We start from the raw sequence: 24215 nt of genomic DNA, 5'->3' as shown, positions 1-24215 counted from the left end.
GCATACAACGTTGATCGCTGCTCGATTGCATCTGATCGAATTTCATGAGTTTCGATGCGTATGTCAGCAATGACGATTAGGTTCTTCCTTCACTTCTTCATCACTTCCCCAATCCCATCCCAATTTCCATGGATCATGTTCTATGGTTACGACGAATGCTCCAGTTGCTTTCTTTATGTTCTTGACTCACACAAGTCTTACCTCATGCAAATCCCAGAGCTAAAAGGTGCATGTTGCATTGCCTCGGAACAAGGATGGTTACTAGCACACCATGGTACACAGACATTAAGGATTTCATCTAAGGCAAGGGGCATCTGGCCGAAGCCTTAGGGAAAGAATGGAAAACGCTCCAGAAGCTGGCCTCTAATTTCGTCATATGTGGTGTATCCTCTGCTATCATTTCTATCATCTTCACTTTAACCCAGTTCTACCTTCCCAACCACCACCTACAACCTCCATTTCCTCACTTATTCTCCTAGGCCTCCAACCCAAGAGCTACACACTCCATTCGATTACTTTCTTCCTCACAATTTCCGGTGACCTCCGATCATCGATGCCATTAAATCCGACCGCAACCTCATGACCTTGAACATTAACACCAAGTCCATAGAGATTTCTTCTGTTTTAATGGGAGTATTTGATTGAAGAGGGCTTCTTCAGATGCACCTCTTCTACTTCAATATTTTCTCTCGTGCTAAAATTGACTTACCTGAGATCAAAGGTTTTGAACTTTCAGATCATGTCCCGACCTTCTCCTCGCCTTCTACTTCTAAATAATGTATTGTTTTTGTGGTCATTATTCGTAGTTCTCCACTTCTCCTACTACTAACACTAGAGAGATCAACATGTGTCGTCATGGAAGTAGAGTATGGGAGATGCACACTTATCCCTCTCATCTGCAGTTCAAAGCCATCACATGTGTTAAATATATATAGCTAAAGTTGAGGTTTTGTATTGTTTTGATACCAAGCACCATAAGTTGGTCACTTACAATCCTTGTAACATGACCAGCAACCATCACAAGAAGGTGGCTACAACTGTAAATATTTCACTATCGCAGAAGGATTATCTAGAATGTGAAATTAGTGGCAATAGCGGTATAAAGGAATGGTTGGTTCAATTTGGAGAGGAGACAAAGATCTGGATATCATTTTTTGGGACAAGCGTACTGTGGGAAAAGAAAACCATTTGTATTCCTAATGAGGAGATGATTTATGTTCATGGGTGAGATGAGGATACTAATGATGAAAAGAAGCAAAAGTATCGCTTGGAAGCTGTGTTGGTGGAGCCACGGAGAATGAATCATAGCTTGTTTGTTTAAGGTGGGAGATGCATTGACCGCCTTAATAGTTTCTTTACTTCAAAAAAAAAAAATGATTAGACTATGGTTTGTTTTAGTTTTTAAACCCTGCTAGATTATGATAATCTTTCTAAAAGAAAAAAGAAAAAAGAAAAAAAAAAGTTGCCCATGTTTTTTGGTGAATGTTTGCAAATGCTTTTTTGTTATCTTATCCACTGCCTTCTACAGATCTACATATATGTGAAAAAACAAAATTCATTCTTTTTTGTCACAACTGCTCAAAGAAAAAAAAATCATTTTTTCAACAACTTGAATCTAAAATGTTCCATGTAGACAAACTCAACTAGTGTCAGGATTAGACATGGTCAATTTGAGCCGGATAAATCCTTTCACCTTCTTCATGAAATTTTTCTAAAGGATTCATTAGCCGACCCCAACTAGTTTGGGACAAAGGCTTAGTTGAGTTTAGTTGCGTTGAATCTAAAATGTGAATCAAGAGAATGGTTGCTGGGGAAAAGCTTTTCCAAAAAAAGCATATGACAAATGGAAAGAAAGCTGCTGCTTAGTATATATTATAGATAAATAGATATGGATTTATATGTAAATTTTATATCAAATATCATCAAATCTCTACCAGTCAGTCCCATGGAGCAGCCTTGTAGTCAAATGCTATCAAATCAGCAATCAGATCTCATTATTATAACCATTTTTTACTGATATGGGAGGCCCCCAAGATTCTCTTGCACCAAACACTGCTCCTCTTGTGCAACCAAGAACAAGATACATCTTTATCAAGAATTTAATTAACCTCTTATTTTATTAAACAAATCATAAGAAAACATGGAAGAAAAATAAAGAGAATCTCCTCCTTGACTCTACAATAAAAATCCATTGTTCTCGGACTATATCTGTCACATGATGAGCAGACAATCCAACCCTACACACATTAGATAAATAATTAAGAAAACTCTCCTTTCTTTTGACAATTAGAAAGGCTGAATTTTTGGGACAAAGGGACTTAGCCTTGTGAGATCATTTACATCACATTTCATATATTACCCTTGTTTTCTTCTATCTCAATCCTCTATCCAAGCCATTTAGGAAAACCACCACAGCTGTGAGGAGTTTCTCATTCAAAGAAAATTTTACAGATCATGAGCAAGTTCAAGAGGGTTTGTGTCTTCTGTGGGAGCAATTCAGGGAACAAAACAGCTTTCAGTGATTCAGCTCTTAACCTCGGCAGAGAACTGGTTAGTGTTGGCTTTTATTCTCTCTCTTTTTTTCACACTATTGCAAGATTTTGGATTGTTTACTGGGTTTTTCCATGATGATTTTACAGGTGAGAAGGAAGATAGATCTGATTTATGGAGGAGGGAGTGCTGGGCTCATGGGATTGATCTCTAAGACTGTTTATGATGGGGGATGTCATGTTCTTGGGTTAGAAAAGTTTTTTATACCTTTTATTTTCTCTTGCAGACTACAATTCATGAATTGAATAGGCTATTGATGCTGATACTGGCACTACGATGTTATAATAATTTCACGAACTCAGCTTATTTTTTTCTTTTTTTAATAGGCTTTTTTTTTTTTTTTTTTTTGATAGGTAAGCTGGGGTCAGGCAAGACCCCGGGTTAGGCAAGACCCCTACTAGATATCATTAAAAAGATAGAATCATTACAAGGGGGCCAAGAGGCCGGAACATAAGGGCCGACAGGCCGGGCACTTTTTTTTTTAATAGGCTTCTAATAGCTTTTTGGGAACTGTAAAAAACCTTTGACAGCTGTTTAAATAATAAAAGTCAAGATGAGCTTGTGCAATTATCAAACATTATAGTGACAATATCAGTAGCCATTGAATAAGAGGTGTAAACTAATCAGTTCCATCCTGCCTTGATCTGAAATAAGAACACAATCCTGATATTGATTTTTATGAAATAGTAAAAATAAGACAAAAATCATTTAGCCGACCCCAACTAGTTTGGGACAAAAGGCTTTTTTGAGTTGTTGAGAGTTGAGTAAAAATAAGAGAAAAAAAAGGATTCAAAATCAAATACCCATTTACTGTTACAGATAACATGGTGTACATCTTATATATGATGATATTAATGTCTAGTATTTGTTTTTTTCCCCTTTTCTAATGCTAGAGTTATCCCTAGTGCTCTTGTTCCACTCGAGGTATGAAATCTCTCTCTCTCTCTCTCTCTCTCTCTCTCTCTCTAATTTTGCATTTCTATGTTAGTATATAGGATAATAAGAAATATTTGTAATCAGATATCAGGCCATGCAGTGGGTGAAGTGATGATTACCACCGACATGCACCAAAGGAAGGCCGAGATGGCTCGTCGGGCAGATGCTTTCATTGCTCTTCCAGGTATAAATATATGGAGTCTCTTACTAAAATTAATAATCGGATTGAATTTTTGTATAATTATATACTGAAAGAGATTGAGGGGTTTTGATCATAGAACAAATGGGCCTCACTTTTACCTTGTCCATATTTTTTCTTGAAAAAAACATGAGTATCCATCTTCCCAAAGTTATGATAGAAAATGTAATTATACACTGGGCAGTGGTGTATAAACCTTATACATAGGATCACTCCTCGAACTGGTAACATATAGAACTTTATGATTACTGTAGGTGGCTATGGTACCATGGAGGAGTTGCTGGAAATGATAACATGGTCTAAGCTTGGAATCCATGACAAACCAGTAAGCTATTTCTATTCAAAAATCTTCTTTAAGTTTATGATATCCTTAAAATGTCTTCTTGAGAGAGAGAGAGAGAGAGAGAGAGAGAGAGAGTATTTCCTAAGATGGTAGAGGGATATGGTGATTAAATATTCTAGTAAGATGACAAGAAAGCCCTCTAAACACCCTTGTTTTGATTGCCCTTCAAAAAAAAAAAAAAATCCCTTGTTTTGATTGTTTCTATAAAATGATATGCAAACTTGTGTTTATGCAGCCCTCCACCAAAAAAAAAAAAAAAACCCTGATTTGATAATCGAGTTCATTTTGATAAAATGATATCCAAGCTCTAAAAAAAGATCCCTTCATTTGATAATGGATTTCGTCTCCTTATTTAGCTATTTTTTTTACTGACAGGGTATAACTTTTTAGGGATGTTTTCCAGGGAGAGAGAAATCCTTGAAGAAGCTCTTCCTGGGATTGGCTACCCCCCTTGTATAGTATTTCCTATCCACTGGGACTGTTCTCAATATGAATAGAGGATACCAAGCCTAGCTAAGGATAAAATAAGCCCCTGCTTGATATCCTCGTCGAGAACAGCCCCTTTGGGAATTGTAACTGAAACATATCCATCTAAGTAGGAAGGATATATACTTAAATCTTTTTCCCCAAATGAACTCTGCCACTTTGGCAGCCATGATCGGAAATATTTTCTGTCAGAATTTTTTTTCCTCTAATCCAAACAGTTTCGTTTGAATACAATTATATTTAATTGTTGTAAAATTTTATGGATTTGATAAAATGTGAAGTTCTGTGTTGTACCCAGATCGGCCTCTTGAACGTCAATGGATACTACGATTGCTTGCTTGCATTGTTCGATAAAGGCGTAGAAGAAGGGTTTATAAGCCCTTCCCAAAGGAATATCATCGTGTCCGCCCCGGATCCTCCGGAATTATTCCAGAGAATGGAGGTAAATTCATTTTTCAAGTTGGGATTTGCTACCCAATTTCCCAGAAAGACATTTAGTGGCTCACTTTTGCAGGAGAGACCACCCACACATGCTTATTTTTTAGCAGATTTTGTCTTATTCATTTAATTCATCCGAGGGGGCTGTTCTCTCCTGCAAAAGCAAGCTGCAAAATGGCTTTCCCGGAATTGCCGAGCAAATCTCACTATATATAATAGGAAATCTTGGGTGGCCATGACAAGTGCTAGGTTATTTAGAATCTTATAAACATAAATTTAGGGAAATGGTTTCTGGGTTCAAGTGTTTTGATAAACACGCGCTCCACTTGTTTGTCGTGTAGTATTTAAAGGGTTTTAAGAGCTTTTTGAGAACCGTAATATCCTGACATCCCTTTCAATACTACACGACAAACAAGTGGAGCGTGTGTTTATCAAAACACTTGAGCGAAGAAATCATTTCCCAAAATTTATTTACATTTATTAAAGGGAAGTGATATTTTCACCCCTTATGAGTACCAGGGACACCCATCGCCAGTGTATCAATGACTAAAGGGAGGCTAATGCACTTGACTTCAGAAAAATCCAATGGGTTTGATTGCCCCAGGTGTCACTGGTGATCAAAAGGGGAGTAAAGTAAATATCACTTCCCTTATTAAATATCTTTAAACGTAGATTTTTATAGAGCTATTAAATGCTTTACATAACAAATAACCATGATAAAGGAAGGGAGATGATAAATTCACACTCCCTGTAGGATAATTTGCAGCCCTGATAATGTGAATTGTGGCAAACACTGTTTGACGTCAAATCATGTTAAATGGGGGTGCAAGTTATCCAAAAGGGTCAGTGGGGTGCGGATTTATCATCACCCTAAAGAAATCTACACATGATAACAAACAGCCAATGGGGGACCTTTCAGCCCATTTTTGCAAGGGCATCCTTGAGTCTAGCATGCCTCTTGAAATATAGGATAGTATGTTATAAGGGATTTGCCAGGAACCATGTCATAAGGCATTTATGAGCTGTTGCATGAGAGATCAGCCACATAGGCTCAGATTTTGTCTTATTCATTTAATTCATCCCAGATGGTTGCTCTGTCATGCAACACCAGCCGGTGACATGCCTTTTGCAACGGTCCCTAGCAAATCCCATGTTATAATATGGTTTTAACTATATAATAACAAAATCTCTAACATACAAATTTATCTGCACTACCTTGCTTTGATATTATCATTCCTCTTAGAGTTATAAATTTCTCATTGGCGGGGCAATTCATGACAAGCAATCAACTGCCAATAAGAGAAGTTTAAATAAAAGGAGGCGTGCGAATACCATAACAAGAGAATCTTGCTTGAAAGATTTGATACATAGAAAGAAGAGAGAGACAGCAAGAATTGTGAGTGAAAAACTATTGGTTCCAATGAATTTTTTTTTTTCCTTTTTACATGGAAATTTTTTCATCCTTGGATCCCAAACATGATGGTATAGATAAAGGTAAAAACTGACTTTAGTTTATTACTGCAAAGAACAAACAATGCTATGCAACAGTTATGAAGTAAAAATCATATGCTTCAGATTCAGAATATAAAATGCAGGATTTGTATTGCCTTAAATACTGCTTTTGGTGGGCTGTGCAGGAATACGCACCAATGCATGACCAAGTAGCTCCCAGTAAGAGCTGGAAGATTGAAGATGGCAGCCCGAGTTGCTTGTTGTAGCTCCGTCCTCCTCGCCCCGGGGCGTTTCTCTTTTCCCATTGATAATATGCTCTTCATTAAAAAAAAAGGCATTCTAAATTCTGATTAGTTCCATTTTTTTGCGAATTCTTTGTTTCCTTAAGAAAAACTGTATTTTTATTCTTTTGTTCAATCTCCCCTATCTGTATTTCCTGCAACGTATGTCTCTACTCCAACTACATCATTCTCTTTTTGTCTTTATTTCCTCTTTCAATCACCCCACGGATGGGATGGATGAAACTGCATTTCGACGGAAGTTCAATCGGTAACCCGGGCAAGGCAGGAATGGGGGCGTGGTTTGAGATGAAAATGGTAATATTGTGACGTCTTATTCCTGGGCCAGCGGGGATCTGTGATGCAAATGAGGCTGAAATAAGCGAGCATATGTTGGAACAATGAGGAAACAAAGAGATATAGGAATTTTACTCTAGATAGAATCATCAGAGCTGCAGTTGCATTACACCACTAACTACTGTAAGAAGATTATCCTCATCCTCCCTTGAATGGATCTGTACCCCACTGGCCGAATTCCCATTCTGATGGATGGGAAGTGGTTTATCATAGTTTTGATCTCAGTAGAGAGTAGAGACTAAATGCATGTAACATCACCCCTTGATCGGCACAATTCTGATAGTATCGCGCCTTTCTGTCAGATGACAAATGCATTTTTATAATGATTTTCATCTGAATGTCAGAGTTTTAGCAAAATGATCTCAATAATACCAGTGAAACCCACCACCAGCTTTTCAAACTTCATCTATGCATGTAGCATATTTCACTCAGATACAGATGATGAAGCAAGAACAAAATTTTTTCTTGAGCAGTAATAACTAAGAAAAATGAAGAAAAAAACTAATTAATTGATCAAGAATATAAATTTCAACACCGACTTTATTAATTACAAAGAGCGCAGAATCAGTGAGCTAAAACTACAGTCGGCAACAATGAGAGCAAGCAGTGAAAAAGAGAGGCTCTGAAACAGGACATTGGGGCAAAGAGGAGCAGCACTGAGTAAAAGAGACTCGGTGGTCTATCAAGGACCATATCTTGAATTGAAGCTTGAGATATTTAGCTCCTGTTTCTGAAATGAGGCAAAAAAAAAAACCTAGACTGAAATCAAGCTCGAGAAACTGTCCCCACATCAAGCGGAGCCCAGAGAGCAGAATTGAGCAACAACAGTTGGCAGTTACTTAAAGAGAAGAACTGGCACTACTATACTCAACTACAACTCAACTCAACTAAGCTCTGTCCCAAACTAGTTGGGGTCAGCTAATGAATCCTTTAGAAAATTTTCATGAAGAAGGTGAAAGGATCTACCCGGATCAAATTGACTAAGTCTAATCCTGACACTACTATGCATTCAATAAAATTAAACAAAAATCTTCAGATTTATGAAACTCATTTCATATTTGAGAAATTTTCAATCAAAATTCTTTAAAAAAAATTAATAGAAGCATAAAGAAGATCTACTAATCGAAGGGATTAATTGCTATGGATGTGGTTACTACAAAAATAATGAAAATGAGAAACGTACATAAATTCAAGCTACATGATACTACCGATAGATAAAAGGAGATGGGAAGAGTGGAAGACACCCTTGAGGGCTTACAATAAATCAGAAGGTATATTTAAGAGTGAAAGCATCATAAAATTCTCAATCACTGCAACTAAACTGGCTGCTGCATAAAGGAGGTCCAACTGTACTATATTTTTTCACCCAGAAGTTATCTAGGAACCTGGAGCGGCACATGAAATTTTATTGATGAATAAAAGATGTACAAGAAGGGGACATCCCGTCAACTATCAGAGTCATCACTGCAAGAACTGAGCAGAGTAACGGTACTGATATAGGCACCAGTGCCAGCCCTCACCATGGCTTCACGCCATCTTCATCCTTCAAGTTATGGAACCCTTTTTTATGGTAGCAAGGGAAAGACCGAGATGGTCATTCCAAACATTACAAGAAGGAAAAGACAGATCATTGGGAGCGATACAATGAGAAGAAAATATAATAATGAAGGCATAATGGGGAAGAAAGGCGGCGGGCCATGGAGATTACATAATATCCTTGATGAAATTCGAGACCTGGTAAGGAGCCTTCATCCACAGCTTACTCATAGGAGGGGAACTGCTAACACTTGTGCGGATATTCTGGCTAAAGAAGGGGTAGCCATTGAGGGAACGATTGTTAATTGTAATGATATTACGGGGTCTCTTTAGGCACTGCTCTGCCTGATTCCCCATATTGTTTTATGTACTGGGACACAGACACTGCTCTGCCTGATTCCCCATATTGTTTTATGTGCTGGGACACCTTGTCCCTCTTTTACTTTATAAAATTCCTTGTTAATTCTCAAAAAAAATAATGGGGAAGAAAGATCCGATGGATCAAGGAGGGAGAAAATCAAACATTTCAAGCCCTGATTTATCTACGCCATCCTTGGCTAATTTATCCGTCACGCTGGCCACGCTGGCCAACCTCTGGCCAACCTCCGAACATGCATGAAGGGAATCAAAGCGCCTTCAACAATAACCTAGATTTCCTCAAAATAAAGGGCAAATCTCCATGGGGGAAACCGAAGAACCCCTAAGCCAACAGATGAGGTTTAAAGAATCTCCTTCCACAATCACCCGATCCAAACAATCTCTATCTAAGCATTTAAACCCTTGATGGACTGCTTGAACCTCCGCCTCGCTTGCATCTGAAAATCCAATTGGCCCAGCAAAGGCCCAAATAACATTGCCCCTCGAATTTCTAAGGATACCTCCGATGCCAGCCCTCCAAGTCATGAAACCTCCGCCTATGAAAAGGGAAACCCACACTCTAAGATGGGAGGCCAATGTACACACAACAGGCTTTCATTTCTGCAAAAGTTTCCATTGGAATTAATACAACATAAAAAGGAAACAGGTTTCTGTTTCAACAGCCTACCAACCATGTATTTTGTATTTTTTATAATGTGTGACAAACTGATTCATAGAGACAAATGATACTGCACAATTTTTTTTTTCTTTCTTTTTGAGCCACAAAACAAACCATTACAATAGGGCCAGAGAATGCTCCATACATGAAATAGGTCAGAAGGTCAAAATGAAACAGGTCAGAAGCTCAATGTCATATTTTTTTTACTTAAAAATTGACATGTTTTATCTCCATTGGGTGCTCAATCAATGACATCCTTCTGTAAATTTCACAAAAGTCTATTCTCTGGGATGGCTGAAGTATTCAGCTATAGTCTTTCACGTCTCGTATTCATGCAAGGATGCATTACATATGATATGTATGGACTGATAAAAAGTTCTGTAGCTGACTCTAACAGAGTTTCAAAATTGGAATTGAAGAAGTTTTTGAAGCGGCATTTTGATCCAGCTAATTAGGTGGGTATTGTTCATATAGATTAAGGGCCTCTTTGGATACCACCCAAATTGCTCCATATTTGAAAATAAGATAATTTGACGTTAACATTATATGCAGATGAGAAATTAAGGCCACTTCGGAAGCAATTGACTGGAATAGAAATAAAAGTCGTATAACCATTATTTGCATATGAGATTATATGCAAATAACATTATACTAATAGAAGATTTTTTTTTTTTTGGAAAGATTATACTAATAGAAGATTATATGCAAATAAATTTTAGTGTGTATCAAAAGGGGCCCTAAAGCATTACCTCCCAAGAACCCTTGCTGACAACTTGTTTATCATTACCATTAAATTAATGGGAATCCAGACAGTCCCTAAAAGACAAAATATTGATCCCTTTCGATAACATTGATAAAAATGAACAACTGAACTTATATATTAATGATAATTTCCACAGATGACCCCTAATTAAGAGACAAGTCAAGCTTGAAATGGTTCCTGCAAATGAGAATTAAATACATGGATTCTAGAACTCCACCTGCTATCATGCAGAAAGGATAGTCAAGATCTATAGAGTAAAAAAAAAAAAAAGCACCATATGGGAGAGTCGTAAACCATTTTGTTCCCCTCTGGATACCTCTCTAACAGATAGAGACAAATGAAAAGAAATTCAATAAAAGAAAATGCAGGGTACATCACTAAGAAGCCATGAATAGATGCGGATAGAAAGAAGATATCAATACAATAAGAGAATAAAAAAACAAATACAACACCAGATATCAAAGAAATTTCCTCTTTGTTTTAGCAATATATCAAAGGAAATTCTCAGTATTCTGACTCTAAATCTAATCAAGAACGAAGCAATAGACTCAAAGCAACTGACCAAGAAGAAGTCATAAGCAGTGTCCCATTTCTTCTCTCACAGGTATGCTCCCTCCTCTTTCCCATGCGGATCAGCACGTATTCACGCCATCCTTACAATCCCTTGTCAAGTTATTGAACGTCTCCACACGTGTCTTTGCCCTATACAGGACCTCAGTATCAACTTCTACTCTCATGTACCCATCAAAATCAACTGGCTTCCCATTGTTCAAAATGCTTGTTTCGTTGTACCACTCGCTCTTATTTCCCCACAACTCCTTGAAATCATCAAGCAAATGAATCTTAAATTGGGACCTTAACTTGTCAAAATAGTTATAGAAAGGTTCATTGGTCGCAATATACAAATTCCTCCAAGGCTGAATCAACTGTTTAAGCTTCTCAAGTAAAGCATCTGGTGATGTATCACCATCAAGATTAGGCCAGAGCTCTTTATTAACAGCTTTCTCTCCGCGAACAACATGAACTGCATCGAAATCCCAGTCCATCCTCCCACTTATCTCCGAAACTATATTCATCAGCCTCTTCGACTTCCAAAGAGCATGCCAAGGTCTCTGCACATACTTCGCAGCCTTCCCTTCACAAACCCTATACCAATAATTCTCTGGCTCAGGTCCATCAAATTGCCTCCAAAGTACTGTACTCTTATCTTTCTTCAATTGCATTGGCGTAACCTTATAACTCGCAACCTTCCTAACCGGAATCCGATTCTTCTTCCGATTCTTATCCAATTTCTTCCATTCAGTGAGGAATTCCATCTCTTCTACAACTGATGCCACTTCCTTCAAATGCTCAAAATCAAAGTAGTATCTAAAATCCTTCCCTTCCTCATCTTTATGACTCGGATTATACGTCGCAGCCAAGCAAATACTCAGATCCATCACAAACGTGCGGTTCAGATACTGCGCCTCCCCAAGACCACACAAAAAACTCCACAGAAAATGATTCATCCCTTTACAATAATCTCCTCCTCTTGTGTAGTACAAATACCTCCCCTTCCTGAAATTCGACTCCGATCCAAAACTCGGAATCGTATCATTGATATCTTCATCACGAACCTTAACCCTAACTCCTCCATTATTCGCCGGATCCGACCTCGGCTGCCTAGCATTCGTACCGGAATGCCACCGGCCGGCTTTCGTAACCTCAAAATTACAATCCTCACCGGCGGCAAGTGTAAATCTCCTGAAATCTCTATACCTCCTCCATGATTTCTCCTTCTTGTTCCTAAACCTCCATGCCACGTCACATTCCTCCGGCTTAGATCCGGCCACCGGAGTCTGATAATCCAAAAACACAATCGATTTAAAAACCTTAAGATTAAACCTCTCGATTGTTGCCAAAACGCGAGGATCTGAGCAATTGATGTTAGAATCGTTGCAGATCGAACCAGAGATCTGCGGCAGAGATTTCTCGATCGATTGGGCTGTGATGGTGGAGGATGCGGTGGGGGAGATTGCGATTAGATCTTCGCCTGTTTTGAGAACGGAATCATCGGTTTGGAATGTGGCGTTAGGGAGATTGGATGAGAAAACTCTAGTCAGGGCTTTGGAAGATTCGAGCCATGGATCTGGAGGTTGGTATGTGATGGCAATTACTGTAAATATGAGGACGGAGAAGACGAAAAAGGAGAAACATACGTTGCTTATGATTTTGATTAGGTTTTGGCCTATTGGTTCTGAGGCGGAACTCATCTCTTTCATTGATTCCGGCTTCGAGTTTTGTCTCGGGTCCGGAATCTGATTCTCTCTGTTGAGCAAAAGTAGGAAATGAGAGACAGAGAGAATTCTAGGGTTTTTTGAGGTTGGATCTGTAAAAATGGAGTGTTAGTGAAGTTTAAAGCAGCTTAGATCTGTGACTGGAGTGTTTGGGAAGGTTCCGAGCTGAGTTGGCTCGGAGACTCGGATGGGACTGATCCGAGTTGAAGTAATGGGACCTGAAGTTGAAAATAATTATAGAAACTGCCCCTTTAAGCTGTGAACTAGTGATTGTCGTTTATATTAAAGACTATTAAGAAGCTTAATGTGGACCCACCAACCTCACATTATTATATTAGTGTGATTGAACGCTTCAGTTGATGGGGCCCATATATATAAAATATGGGATTTGCTAGGAACATCGCTTGAGTTGGTCTTGACAAATCCAAGGCTAATAGGTGGGATTTGGGATGAGTTAGGGCCTGTTTGGGTACGTCATATTTTGTATTTAGATTTGGATTTGGAATTGAGTTTTGAATACAAAATGAATAGATCCGGCAGCTCATGTTGAGGGAGAATGAGAGGCAAGAGAGTACTTCCTAGTAGAGGGGAGAGGTTGAGGAGCAAAGAGGGTGAAGGAAGCTGCCAGATTTGTGAATTTCCAAAGCATATTTGGAAATCTGATTTTTTTTCATTATCAGTTGCTGATTTGGAAATCCAAAGATTTGATTAGGATCCAAATCAAAACGCAAAAAGAGCTGCAAATGTGAGAAATCCAAATCCAAATCTTCTTGGCATCCAAACGGGCACTGTTGGAAATCTTACCATTGTTAGAAATCTAAGTTGACCACTTGATCATTGCTGGAATCTAAGCTTGACCACTTGACCACCCATGCATGCTAGGAGCTTGCCACCTTCACCGTTTAAACTTTGCAACATTATGACTTATTACATTGAGACTTGCTACATTGAAACTTTGCTACATTGGAAGCTTGGTACATCAAATTGGCTATATTGGAACCTGCTACATTGGAACTATGCTATCTTGGAAATCAACTCTCTTGAGACTTAGGTTTTGTTTTGGAATTGTAGAAGTCTTTTAATTTATTCATGTCTTATATTTGTTACTGTGTTAGTAGTAGTTTATGGAAGTTAAGTATAGTTTAGAAATGGTAATCTCAGATTTGAAATGACAACCTATATTCTGGGCTTTGTATCTTCTTTTTTAACAAGTCATTTTAATAAAGTTTAAAATCTCTTAACTAGTGTAACAACTTCGTTCTTTGTGTGTTTGGTATCACGAGAGCAACTTTCTTCTCTCAAATCTTATCTTCTTCGTCCACTTGCCTTTGGGAATGAGGCAAGATGGACATAAGTCTTATCCAGAGACATAGTCTAACATATCCTTGTGGATCAAGGAGAGGCTCTGATTTAACACCAAGTAGTCCGTCCAATCAAGCTTGATAGAGATTTGGTGATGGACATTGTGGTGATGGTCAAGTTGATGGCGGAGGAATGTGCATCAGTCATGGAGGATTCAGAAGCAAATGGGTTGAATGGACACCCGAGAAGAGATGATTTATTAGATCAGATCTAGTGAGATCTAACCATTTGATCATCAAGCATTAGATGAGAGGTTTCAGAATAGATTACAAAACTAATTTAGATTACAATTCTCTCTTCGGCTCTTCCTAAAGTTGATCTTATCTTTATTACAGAATAGGCATTACCTCAATGTTTTGTGGGTAATAGGATATCCAAAGCAATGCCTACCAAATGGATGGTTCAGAACATTCAAACGTGGGACCCACTGTGACTTAGTGGACCACCTAACGGGACTACAATGAGGGCGCGCCCTACAAGCATTCCTCAATAGTTAATCCTTATTGCAGCGCTGAAACAAATATGGCATATATAACATCAAATTAAATGAAAAATATCTTTCATTTCTCCGTCATAAAGTACTCGCATATAGGTAATCCTTCTAGCTGTGCTGAAACAAATATTGCATATACATATTCTTTCATTTCTCCAGCATAAACTACTCGTAAATCAAGCATACAGATATACACAGGTTTGAAAGCTAAACTGAAATATTCATCAAATGCTTAAGACTTGACAGACACAACTTAAACTCTCCTATACCTTCGCATCTTCAACCATGGCTGTTCTCCTCGTCTTTCTTCTTTTTGTTTTCCTTCTCAAACTCCATCAACCGCAACCCCACCCAAATACATAAGAAACCAAAGCAAACCATAACCAAAGGATAAAATGAGAGGCCAGAACCAAAAGGGTTCTTCTCCATGAACACAGAAGGTCTGTACCAAAAAGCAGTTTCCATAGATATAATAGCCCCCACCATCACTGCATTCATGTATGGCAAAACCCGCGTCTGGCAACATATTATCAGTATAATCAAGTTCGTTGATAGAAAGAAACCAACTGTGTTGGAGGCCATGAAATATTTATAGCTTGCTTGATCCCAATTGCAGTTATTCACCTCACCTTGAATAGCTTTAATGGAGTTAGTCATTGGATTACCAGTCCAATCTTGACAGGCAGGAGGATTGAGCCCAGCTTGGAAGGTCACCATGGCTATAAGAATGGCCACCGCCATATAGATAATCTGCCTTCCACTGATATCATTGATAAGGTTACCATGTTTGGAGGACGCGTTATCGGACTGTGACTTGTCGGGCGGCTGGAGACTCACTGGGTTGTTATCCGGTTTGGCAGGAGTAAGCATTTGGATGATCTCGTTGTCTTCTGCATCAGTTGGACCCTCCTTCAAGATATCCAAAACTGTTAAACCGTTCTTGTTGACAGTCTTCATATCCGCTTTATTTTGACTCAGAAGAAGCTTTGTTATCTGAAATGTAATAACAGGTAATAAGCTACATAGTCAGGAGGCACAATATGTAGAGAAAAATATGAAGATTGAAGGGGGGGCTCTGTGTGTTATGGATTTTGACAATGTATTTTGAGTCCAAAATTTATTCTTGGCAAAATTGGGCATTTGGTTTGCAGCTGTGGAATCTATTTTTGACCCAAATCCATTCTACACATTGAAAGAAACTCTTCATTTTGCCAAGAATCAGTTTTGGACTGGAAATAAACTTGGCATTACCTTAAATTGAGTTCTTCTCTAAGGACCAGTTTAAACACAGCACAATATGAAAAGATTAGAACAAAAAATTGTACTAAAAGAAGCCATTCAGATGGGGGTAGTGATCCTTGGGAAAATGAAAAATCAATTAGTTGCTTTACCAGTGGTTTAACTGACTTAACTAAAGAGAAATGTATATTGAAAAAAATACTTACATCTGAGAGCTTTCCAATGGCCGACAGATGTAGCACAGTGTTGCCATTGATATCTGGCATGTTGATGAGGTTGATGATGCAGAGCTTCTCCACTAAGCACTTTACGGCTTCGTACTGATTGTGCATGACACTCAAATGTAGGACAGTTTCTCCCAATTGGGTTTGCATGAGAGCAGATTCAGGACTTGACGTGATAATCTCATTGATGACGTCGACTTGACCACTGATTGCCGCCAAATGGAGAGGTGTTCTTCCATTGTTGTCTTTTAAGAAAGACAGGTCTGAGTTAGCCTTAAGGAGCTCTCTCGTAGTCTCCAAATGCCCTTTCCTTGAAGCGAAATGCAATGGATAAAATCCTCTTTCGTCCCTTCTCAATGCCAACCTTGGTTCTATTTTTAATATTTCTTGAACAATAGCTGCACACAAGGTTCATATTGAGAAACAATAACTTAAATTTAGAATATCCATTAACTAAGGGTGTTATGTGCCCTGTAGACTGATCGAGTAATCCTTTCCTTGGATGTTATCAGGAGCTATATATGACAGCTCACTATTCTCTACCTTGTTCTTACTCTTACCTATTTTGATAGGATTCTGAAGGAGCAGATCAAGAGAAGATAAATACAGATACAATTTCTTCGAGGGAAGCAAGCCTCGAAAGCAGAACATAAATTAGTTAGAACTGGTTTTTCACACAGCAACACTAAAAACACTCATATAGACTCCCCCCCCCCCCCCCCCCCCCCCACACACACACACACCTCCCTGTTTGACAGCACTCTCTACACCCATCTACTAACATGGGTATTAACAGTTACATAGACAGATGGACTCATTCTCAGTCAGCCACTTACCTGCAGACGTGGAAACATGGGAAACTAAACGCATAACAAAGGGCCTGTTCTTTCTCGATTTATTTTCTTTTTTTGCTGCTTTTTGGGCATGCTTAGAAACCATGAAAAAAATATTCATGGAATCTCATGTTAACCCATTAGATACCGAGAGACTAGAGAGAGTGAGGAGAGGGCGACATGGTGCTGGAAATCAGGGGAAAAAGAAGAAAAATGGTTGGACTAATTGGCTTTAGAAGTAAATTTTAAGGCTTTCATTAAAATGACAAAAAATAACTTAGACCATGAGCAAATTTTCAGAAATAACGCCGCTATTTCTATCGACTGACCAGTAAATAATTCCGCTATTTCCCGCTAATCCGGCCGGTGCTGGTCGCATACAGTTGCTGATGAAGGTTTTATTGGCGATGGCATTGAAAATTAAACAGTTAAATAATGTTATTCATGTCATTGTTCGTTTTGAAAGTGTTTCTCAGACCTGTAAATCCATGTGAAGCAGCGATATGAAGATAAGCTGTTCTGTCCGAGCGCATAAATGTATTGTCCAAGAACAGCTTCACCACATCCAAGTGCCCGCGATCGCAAGACAAGGAGAGCACGCTATCCTCGTCACGGTTAAGCTTATAAACCACCGAAGATTCGGACTCCAACAGTAGCGCTGCCATCTTATCGTGCCCCTCGCGACATGCTTCGTACATTGGAGTCTCCATCTCTCTATTCTCAGCCAAAACCATGCTCGGACGTAACTTAATCAACAGCTTTGCTAACTCTAAATGTCCCAATCGAGCGGCTAAGTGTAATGGAGTGTTTAACAGATTAGTCGTCTGTACAAGAATGTTTCTGTTTCCTTGCCAGAGATTGGCGACAGTGGTTACATCCCCACTGCAACATGCTTCGTTAAGCCTTGGGTCCATTTCTTGACTGAAAACAATTTCTAGGATGTAAACTATTTGGAAAGAAGGGGGAGAAATCGGGTTCAATTTAATGGGAGAAAAGGATGTTGCCTAGCTAGACAAACAGCTATGGAAAGTGGTGGGTGGAGCTGAGGAAGATGAAAAGAAAAAGTAGTAAAAAAATAACAGTAAGTTTAGATATAGGACGAGATTATGGCGACCACGGTCGCACAAGGGGTCCACCACTAAGTTTTTTAGTCGTAAACAAGATTGTTTAATAATCAATCAAGGACTGCTAGCAAAACGCAGATCCGTTTATTAAAAAATGACTAGGATCCTCTGTTGTGACACATGCACGAGACGACAAGAAAGTGATCTCTAATCTCCCCCGGTTCGCTAAAAACAGAAGAAATAACCAAATCGTCGTTCATTTTTATGTTCCGTCTAGGATGTGTGTAAAAAACAAAGTGGAAGATCAAGAGAAATGAACTCAACACTCACCTGTTTTAATCGACCCCGACTACTTCACTCTACATTTTTCATTTTGGTACTTATTTTTTTGCTAGGTATGCTGGGTTTGGTCGACCCCTACTACTTCAATCGCCACAGTATGATACACTATGAAGTAGTCCTTTTAACTTGCTTTTTTAACTTTACCATGCTAGATTTCTATTAATTAATACCTTTTCCTTTTTTCTAAACAAGCCTTCATTAAATCGAAAATGATTAGGGTTTATTCCTATCCCTCCCCTGTTCTCATTTCCTCTTCTCCTTAATAGGATCTAAGAATCCAAACGGAACATGATTTAAGGCAGTGGATCTGACCCAAATCAGACCACGGCCCCTACAGAGAGAGAGGGGTGGATTTCCATGATATATATAAAGGAAGCCCCTCTCAATCCTTCAAAATTGAGCAAAATTCTTGTAATTTTTCTTTTTTGAAAGAGTTTTTCACACCTGTATATCCATGTGAAGCAGCGACGTGAAGATAAGACGTTCTGTCGAAGCGCAAAACTGCCTTGTACAAGAAAAGCTGTTAGTATTTTTAAATCAAAATTTAGAGGGAAGATTCAAATTAAAGTTTTTCCCTCTCTTATGTGGAAGGCAAAAGTCTTTTGCTTGAATGGGGACTTGAACCCAAGACCTCGATGTGTGTGTGAACAATGTGCTCTCTAAAACCAAGGCAAAATAAATAGTCCCACATGGGAGCTTGGGAGAAATTTTCTCATCCATATAAGATGGAGATTTGGAGAAAGGCTTGAGCCTTCATGGGGCTTTAGAATTTGTTGGGTCTTGGGCTTTTAGAAGAGCACAAGTCCATGAGTAAAAAACACAAACACGCGCGCGCGCCTCGCTTCGCCGGGCAGGGCCGTGGCCCGAGGTCCGAGGTCCGAGTTTGGGTTTGGGTTTAAATGAAAAGGTTATTTTTATTTCAAAAAACCGTTTTGATTTTTACCCTTTGGTTTTGATATGGACACACCACCTTAATTGCAAATAACCGTTTAGAATCTCAACGGTCACAAAAATGACTGTTGGGAGAAAAAACGTTTTTGGCCTTTAAGGGTGTGTTTTAATGGTGGCTCTCCCCAATAGACACTTTCAGGTCTATAAAAGGGGACGAGACAGATTGTTTTAGACACAGAAAATACACAGACGTTTTTGCACTCAAAGTTTTTCTGTTCTTCTTCCTCCTTCGTTCCGTTCTTTCTGAGCACAATTCTATTGGTGATTCTGGGTGGACCAGTCAGCGAGTGCATGTGGACTGTGGCCAATTTCGGCTGTTTTATCTTGGAGCGTCGGTTCGCAAATCCCGGTTGCACCGGTAGGGGGCGGATACGATTCTTAAGGAGAGTGACCAGTGGCACGACTCAGCCTTATTCTTTTCAATCCGATTTCCAAAGGGTTTTCAACCAAACAGATAAGTTCTATTTTCATTTCAAGTTGCAGATTTTCTGAGTTCGAATAAACCATAGATCAGATCCATAATCTATAACATTTCCAACAAAAGCTTCACCACATCCAAGTGCCCGTGATCACAAGCCATGAAGAGGACGCTCTCCTTGTCACGATTAATCTTATAAACCAGCGAAGTTTCGGCCTCGAACAATAGCTCAGCCATCTTGTGGTGCCCCTTTCAACATGCGTCGTAGAGTGGGGGCTCAATCTCTCTGTTCTCAGGCGAGACCAAGCTGGGTCGTAGCTTAATCAACAGCTTTACTAACTCTAAATGTCCGAAACGAGAAGCATGGTGTAACGGATTGTTCAGCATACTAGTCGTCTGTGAAAGAATGTTTCCGTTTTCTTGATAGAGATTGCGAAGTGGTTACATCCCCACTGCAACATGCTGCATTAAGCCTCGAGTCCATTTCTCAACTTTCAACTATGTGAAGATAAGACAGAAATCGATTTGAATTTAACGGGAGAAAAGGGAGGTGCTTAGCTAGCCAGACAGACAGCTTTGGAAAGCAGTGAGGAAGACGAAAGGGAAAAACCACAGGTAGAGGGAAAGGGATGAGAAATGGTTATTGATGGGGTGCGACAGCGCAGCAGCCTGTTAGCTTCCAACACGTGGCTAGAGGAGGGCCCACCGCAGGACCCTCGCCAGCAGGGGTAGTTTGGTAATTCCCTCGGGGTAGGTGAACCCGAACCTATAGCTGGTCGACACCTGCGTTGGAGGCATTAACTCCCTACCTACCCCAAACTTTCCTTATAAAAAGGCTTCCAAAGCTCATAAATCGATTATTGAATTCTCACCCACCACTCTTAAAGCACCCTCTTCACTCCGGCTCATACTGACTTGAGTGTCGAAGGGCCTGTCCGGAGTACACTCCGGGTCGGTCATTCTGACCTCGTTTGCTCTTGTGCAGAATACAGCTCATCCGGACTCTACTTCCCTCTAGCTCGGCTCTTACGTCACTGCCATATCTGTTAACCGATTTTGGGCCTAACAGATTGGCGCCATCCGTGGGACCGCTGAACTAAAGGCTGTTCCAACCACTTCACAAAAATGGCAGGACGCAAGAGTGCGCGGGTGCCAACCGCACGGACCACCCGAGCCGTGCTACCCGGCAGGACTCGAAGTGAGCGACTCGCCTCGCTGGTAGTGGCAGCCTCCGCCACGGCTGAACAAAACCAGCCTCGCTCCGTAAATCTTAACTCCATGCCGACTCCAGAGCAAGTCCAAGCTCTCTTCCAACAGATGACCGCTCTCGTTGGTCAGTATCAGCAGCTGCTCCAGGCGCCCCCCCAACCTCCTCCGGAAGCTCCACAACCTGTCCTCGAAAGGCCAGAAATCCATAGGGGAGGGTCGTCGCGCCGTAGTGAAGACCGGACTCACCATTCCCCCGGACAAGTCCGTCACCCCATAGCCAGGCATGCGCAGACAGAGCCGCACCGCCGTAGGAGGTCTAGGTCTCGCTCTGCGCAAAGGCGCCGAGCTCATGAAGAGCGCGCGCCACAGGCGAAATCAGGGTCCCGTCGTCGGAGTCCGGAGAGCCACTCCGGCTCTGCCGCAGGCCAATCCGTGGGGAGAAACAGGTCACCAGAACATAAAGACGACCCGGTGATGCGAAGGATAGAAGAGATGGGCCACAGAATCGAAGAGCTGGCTAAGGATCAAAGCCGGCCTGTGTCTAGGGCGTTCTCGAGCAGAACGCCGTTCACCGACGATGTGATGAGTGCCCCAGCACCAATGGGGTTTAAAATGCCAGTTATCCCGCAGTATGATGGGACCACTGACCCCGTCGACCATTTGGAGACGTTCCGGACATTGATGCTCCTCCACGGTGCGTCAGACGGTTTCCTCTGTAGAGCATTCCCGACAACCCTCACAGGCGCAGCTAGGGATTGGTACTCAAGGATCCGACCGAACTCCATCAATAACTTCGAGGACTTCGGGGAAGACCTGGTTCGTCACTTCATGAGCAGCCGCAGGCCAAAGAAAACAGCAGCATCCCTGATGACCTTGCGGCAGGAGGATAATGAACCTCTCAAAGCCTTCGTCAGCCGCTTCAACAGGGAGGCACTCCAAGTGCCAGATTTGGACCCCTCGGCCGCTACGAACGTGCTTCTCGCGGGTGCTAGATCGAATGATTTCCGCCGAGCAGTGGCCTGCCGGAATCCTCACTCCCTGGCAGACCTAATGTCCGGGGCAGAGGAGTACATATCTGTAGAAGAGACACTGGCAGCTCTGGATTCGAGTCGGAGGAGAACCTCTGATGACAGGAACCAAGACAAGCCCCATGCTAAGCAGCGCAGGGACAACAAGGTCGTCAGAAGGGACAAATCCCCGCACAGGAGGGAGGAAAACTTCACCCCTCTCAACACCTCCCGAAGGCATATCCTGGCGCCCATCAGCGGAGAAGAGTTCATAAAATGGCCAACTCCAATGATCTCCAAGGGAAACAGGAGAGACAAATCGAAGTACTGCCGGTTCCACAGGGACCACGGACACGATACAGACGATTGCCGACAGCTGAAGGAGGAGATCGAGCAGTTAATCAGCAGAGGCTACTTGAAAAAATATGTCCGGAGTGACACCCGCGGGAGTGACCCCAAGGAGAAGGGTCCCCAGGGCCGAAGCCCTCGGCGGTCTCAACCGCCCCCAGTCCGAAGACAGTCTCCATCGCCGCCCAGTCCACCGCCAGAAGCACACGGCTCCCAACCAAGAGGAGTCATTGGCACAATCATGGGCGGCCCGGCAGCTGGAGGCACCTCCTCCGCTGCTCGGAAAGCATATGCGCGCCGAGTCAATGCCGTGCATACATGCAGCAAGAAAGCGAAGACGGAGAATGAGATCTCCTTCTCGGACGCGGACCTTGACGGCCTGATATTACCACATGACGACGCTCTAGTCCTGACTATGCTCGTCGCAAACTGGGAGCTGAGGAAAATCCTGGTAGACAACGGGAGCTCAGCCGACATTCTGTACTATCACGCCTTCGAAAGAATGATGATAGGTGACGACCGCTTAAAGCCCGCGAACTCAGATCTTTTCGGGTTTTCAGGAGAAGTAGTCAAGGTTGAGGGACAAATCGAGCTCCCTGTCCTCGTCGGAGAACCGCCCTGCCAGGCCTTCGCCATGGTCAACTTCCTAGTAGTGAGGGCCACCTCGGTCTATAACGCTATCTTAGGACGGCCTGGCCAGAACCTGATCCGCGCCGTCGCGTCTGCTTATCACCAGAAGATGAAGTTCATAACGCCCAATGGCGTGGGAGAAGTTCGAGGAGACCAGCCGCAATCTCGGGAATGTTATGCAATGACGCTTAAGGGCAGAAATGCGACGGAGTCGTTGCCAATCGAGCTACTGGACCTGAGGGACGAAGCTCAGGGAACTCAGCCCGCCGAAGACCTTGTCCCCGTCCCCCTGTGCGAGAAAGATGATGAAAAGGTAGTCCAGATCGGCTCCTCTCTTGACGACGGCGTCCGGCACAACCTCACCCAGTTCCTCCAGGACAATGCGGATGTCTTCGCATGGGCCCCCACGGACATGCCCGGCATCAACCCGGAGGTCAGTTCTCACAGACTAGGTGTCGACCCGACCTGCAGGCCGGTGAAGCAGAAGAAGAGACACTTCGCCCTCGAAAGACAGATGGCGATCAGAGAAGAGGTGGAGAGACTCCTAAGAGCTGACTTCATCCGAGAAATCCAATACCCGGACTGGCTGGCAAACGTAGTCCTGGTGAAAAAGGCCAATGGGAAATGGAGAACCTGCGTCGACTTCACGGATTTGAATAAAGCCTGTCCAAAGGACAGCTACCCGCTCCCAAAAATCGATCAGCTCATCGATGCCACCGCAGGTCACGAAGTGCTCAGTTTCATGGACGCCTTCTCTGGATATAACCAGATCAGAATGTATGAGTCAGATATCCCGAAGACCTCCTTCGTAACGGATCAGGGGACTTACTGCTACCGTGTCATGCCCTTTGGCCTGAAGAATGCTGGGGCCACGTATCAGAGGCTTGTAAACAAACTCTTCCGGAATCAGATTGGCCGCAACATGGAAGTATACGTCGACGACATGCTGGTGAAAAGCCTAAGCTCGCAAGATCATGTCTCCGATCTAGAGGAAACGTTTCAAGTCCTGAGAGACAATAAGATGAAACTCAATCCCACCAAGTGCACTTTTGGGGTCAGCTCGGGAAAGTTTCTGGGGTTTATGGTCAGCCAGAGAGGGATAGAGGCCAATCCAGAAAAAATCAAGGCCGTGGTGGAGCTCGCTCCGCCGAAAACCATCAGAGAAGTGCAGCGAGTGACAGGGATGATAGCCGCGCTGGGGCGCTTCGTCTCAAAATCTGCAGAAAGGTGTCTCCCTTTTTTCAACGCAGTCAAAGGCCTCAAAACCTCGCCCTGGACAGAGGAATGCCAAACCTCCTTCGAGGAGCTGAAGCAATATTTGTCCTCTCCACCGCTATTGACAAAACCGGAGCCCGGTGAGGAGCTAATCTTGTATCTATCTATAAGCCCCCTGGCTCTGGCTGCGGTCCTAGTTCGTGAAGAGCGCAGCCAACAAAAACCGGTCT

The 24215-nt window shown here is 41.8% G+C and overlaps 3 protein-coding genes across 5 annotated transcripts; 1 reads left to right on the top strand and 2 right to left on the bottom strand.

Moving 5' to 3' along the window:
- Positions 1–2430: 2430 nt before the first annotated feature.
- Positions 2431–7352, top strand: LOC143848257 (cytokinin riboside 5'-monophosphate phosphoribohydrolase LOG8-like). The gene is made up of 7 exons (XM_077357156.1): positions 2431–2550; positions 2640–2737; positions 3444–3474; positions 3571–3670; positions 3940–4010; positions 4813–4956; positions 6590–7352. Exons 1-7 carry the CDS (start codon positions 2455–2457, stop codon positions 6668–6670), a joined length of 621 nt encoding a protein of 206 aa, XP_077213271.1. The 5' UTR covers positions 2431–2454; the 3' UTR covers positions 6671–7352.
- On the bottom strand, positions 6448–12874 carry SUB1 (calcium ion binding protein). 3 transcript variants are annotated; one of them, XM_077357107.1, is made up of 3 exons: positions 10937–12874; positions 7115–7334; positions 6448–7038 (listed from the first exon to the last, which is right to left on the bottom strand). In XM_077357107.1, exon 1 carries the CDS (start codon positions 12633–12635, stop codon positions 11007–11009), a length of 1629 nt encoding a protein of 542 aa, XP_077213222.1. In that variant the 5' UTR covers positions 12636–12874; the 3' UTR covers positions 6448–7038; positions 7115–7334; positions 10937–11006. The 3 variants fall into 3 exon arrangements, with proteins under 3 accessions (XP_077213222.1, XP_077213236.1, XP_077213230.1); XM_077357121.1 differs by having other exon boundaries at positions 7150–7334; XM_077357115.1 differs by lacking the exon at positions 7115–7334.
- Positions 12875–14559: 1685 nt separating this feature from the next.
- On the bottom strand, positions 14560–17847 carry LOC143848241 (uncharacterized). The gene is made up of 3 exons (XM_077357135.1): positions 17280–17847; positions 15951–16366; positions 14560–15498 (listed from the first exon to the last, which is right to left on the bottom strand). The coding sequence occupies exons 1-3, from the start codon at positions 17713–17715 to the stop codon at positions 14785–14787; spliced, it is 1566 nt and encodes a 521-aa protein (XP_077213250.1). The 5' UTR covers positions 17716–17847; the 3' UTR covers positions 14560–14784.
- Positions 17848–24215: the final 6368 nt, after the last annotated feature.

Source organism: Tasmannia lanceolata, unplaced genomic scaffold (assembly GCF_043159265.1).
Source record: "Tasmannia lanceolata isolate RefF3 unplaced genomic scaffold, GAP_Taslan_0.1 ptg000003l, whole genome shotgun sequence".
NCBI classification, from domain to species: domain Eukaryota; kingdom Viridiplantae; phylum Streptophyta; class Magnoliopsida; order Canellales; family Winteraceae; genus Tasmannia; species Tasmannia lanceolata.
Note: the sequence above shows the minus strand (reverse complement) of the source record. Positions and strands in the feature narration are given on the sequence as shown.

What these genes read in the sequence shown, in the direction of transcription:
- SUB1 (XM_077357107.1), bottom strand. Translation starts at nt 12,635, where the DNA reads ATGAAAGAGATGAGTTCCGCCTCAGAACCAATAGGCCAAAACCTAATC.
- LOC143848257 (XM_077357156.1), top strand. Translation starts at nt 2,455, where the DNA reads ATGAGCAAGTTCAAGAGGGTTTGTGTCTTCTGTGGGAGCAATTCAGGG. An exon ending in TTAACCTCGGCAGAGAACTG is followed by an intron (nt 2,551 to 2,639) that starts GTTAGTGTTGGC and finishes ATGATTTTACAG; the next exon opens with GTGAGAAGGAAGATAGATCT. An exon ending in TTGGAATCCATGACAAACCA is followed by an intron (nt 4,011 to 4,812) that starts GTAAGCTATTTC and finishes TGTTGTACCCAG; the next exon opens with ATCGGCCTCTTGAACGTCAA.
- LOC143848241 (XM_077357135.1), bottom strand. Translation starts at nt 17,715, where the DNA reads ATGGACCCAAGGCTTAACGAAGCATGTTGCAGTGGGGATGTAACCACT. An exon ending in TGCTTCACATGGATTTACAG is followed by an intron (nt 16,367 to 17,279) that starts GTCTGAGAAACA and finishes CCTTGTGTGCAG; the next exon opens with CTATTGTTCAAGAAATATTA. An exon ending in CCATTGGAAAGCTCTCAGAT is followed by an intron (nt 15,499 to 15,950) that starts GTAAGTATTTTT and finishes ATTACATTTCAG; the next exon opens with ATAACAAAGCTTCTTCTGAG.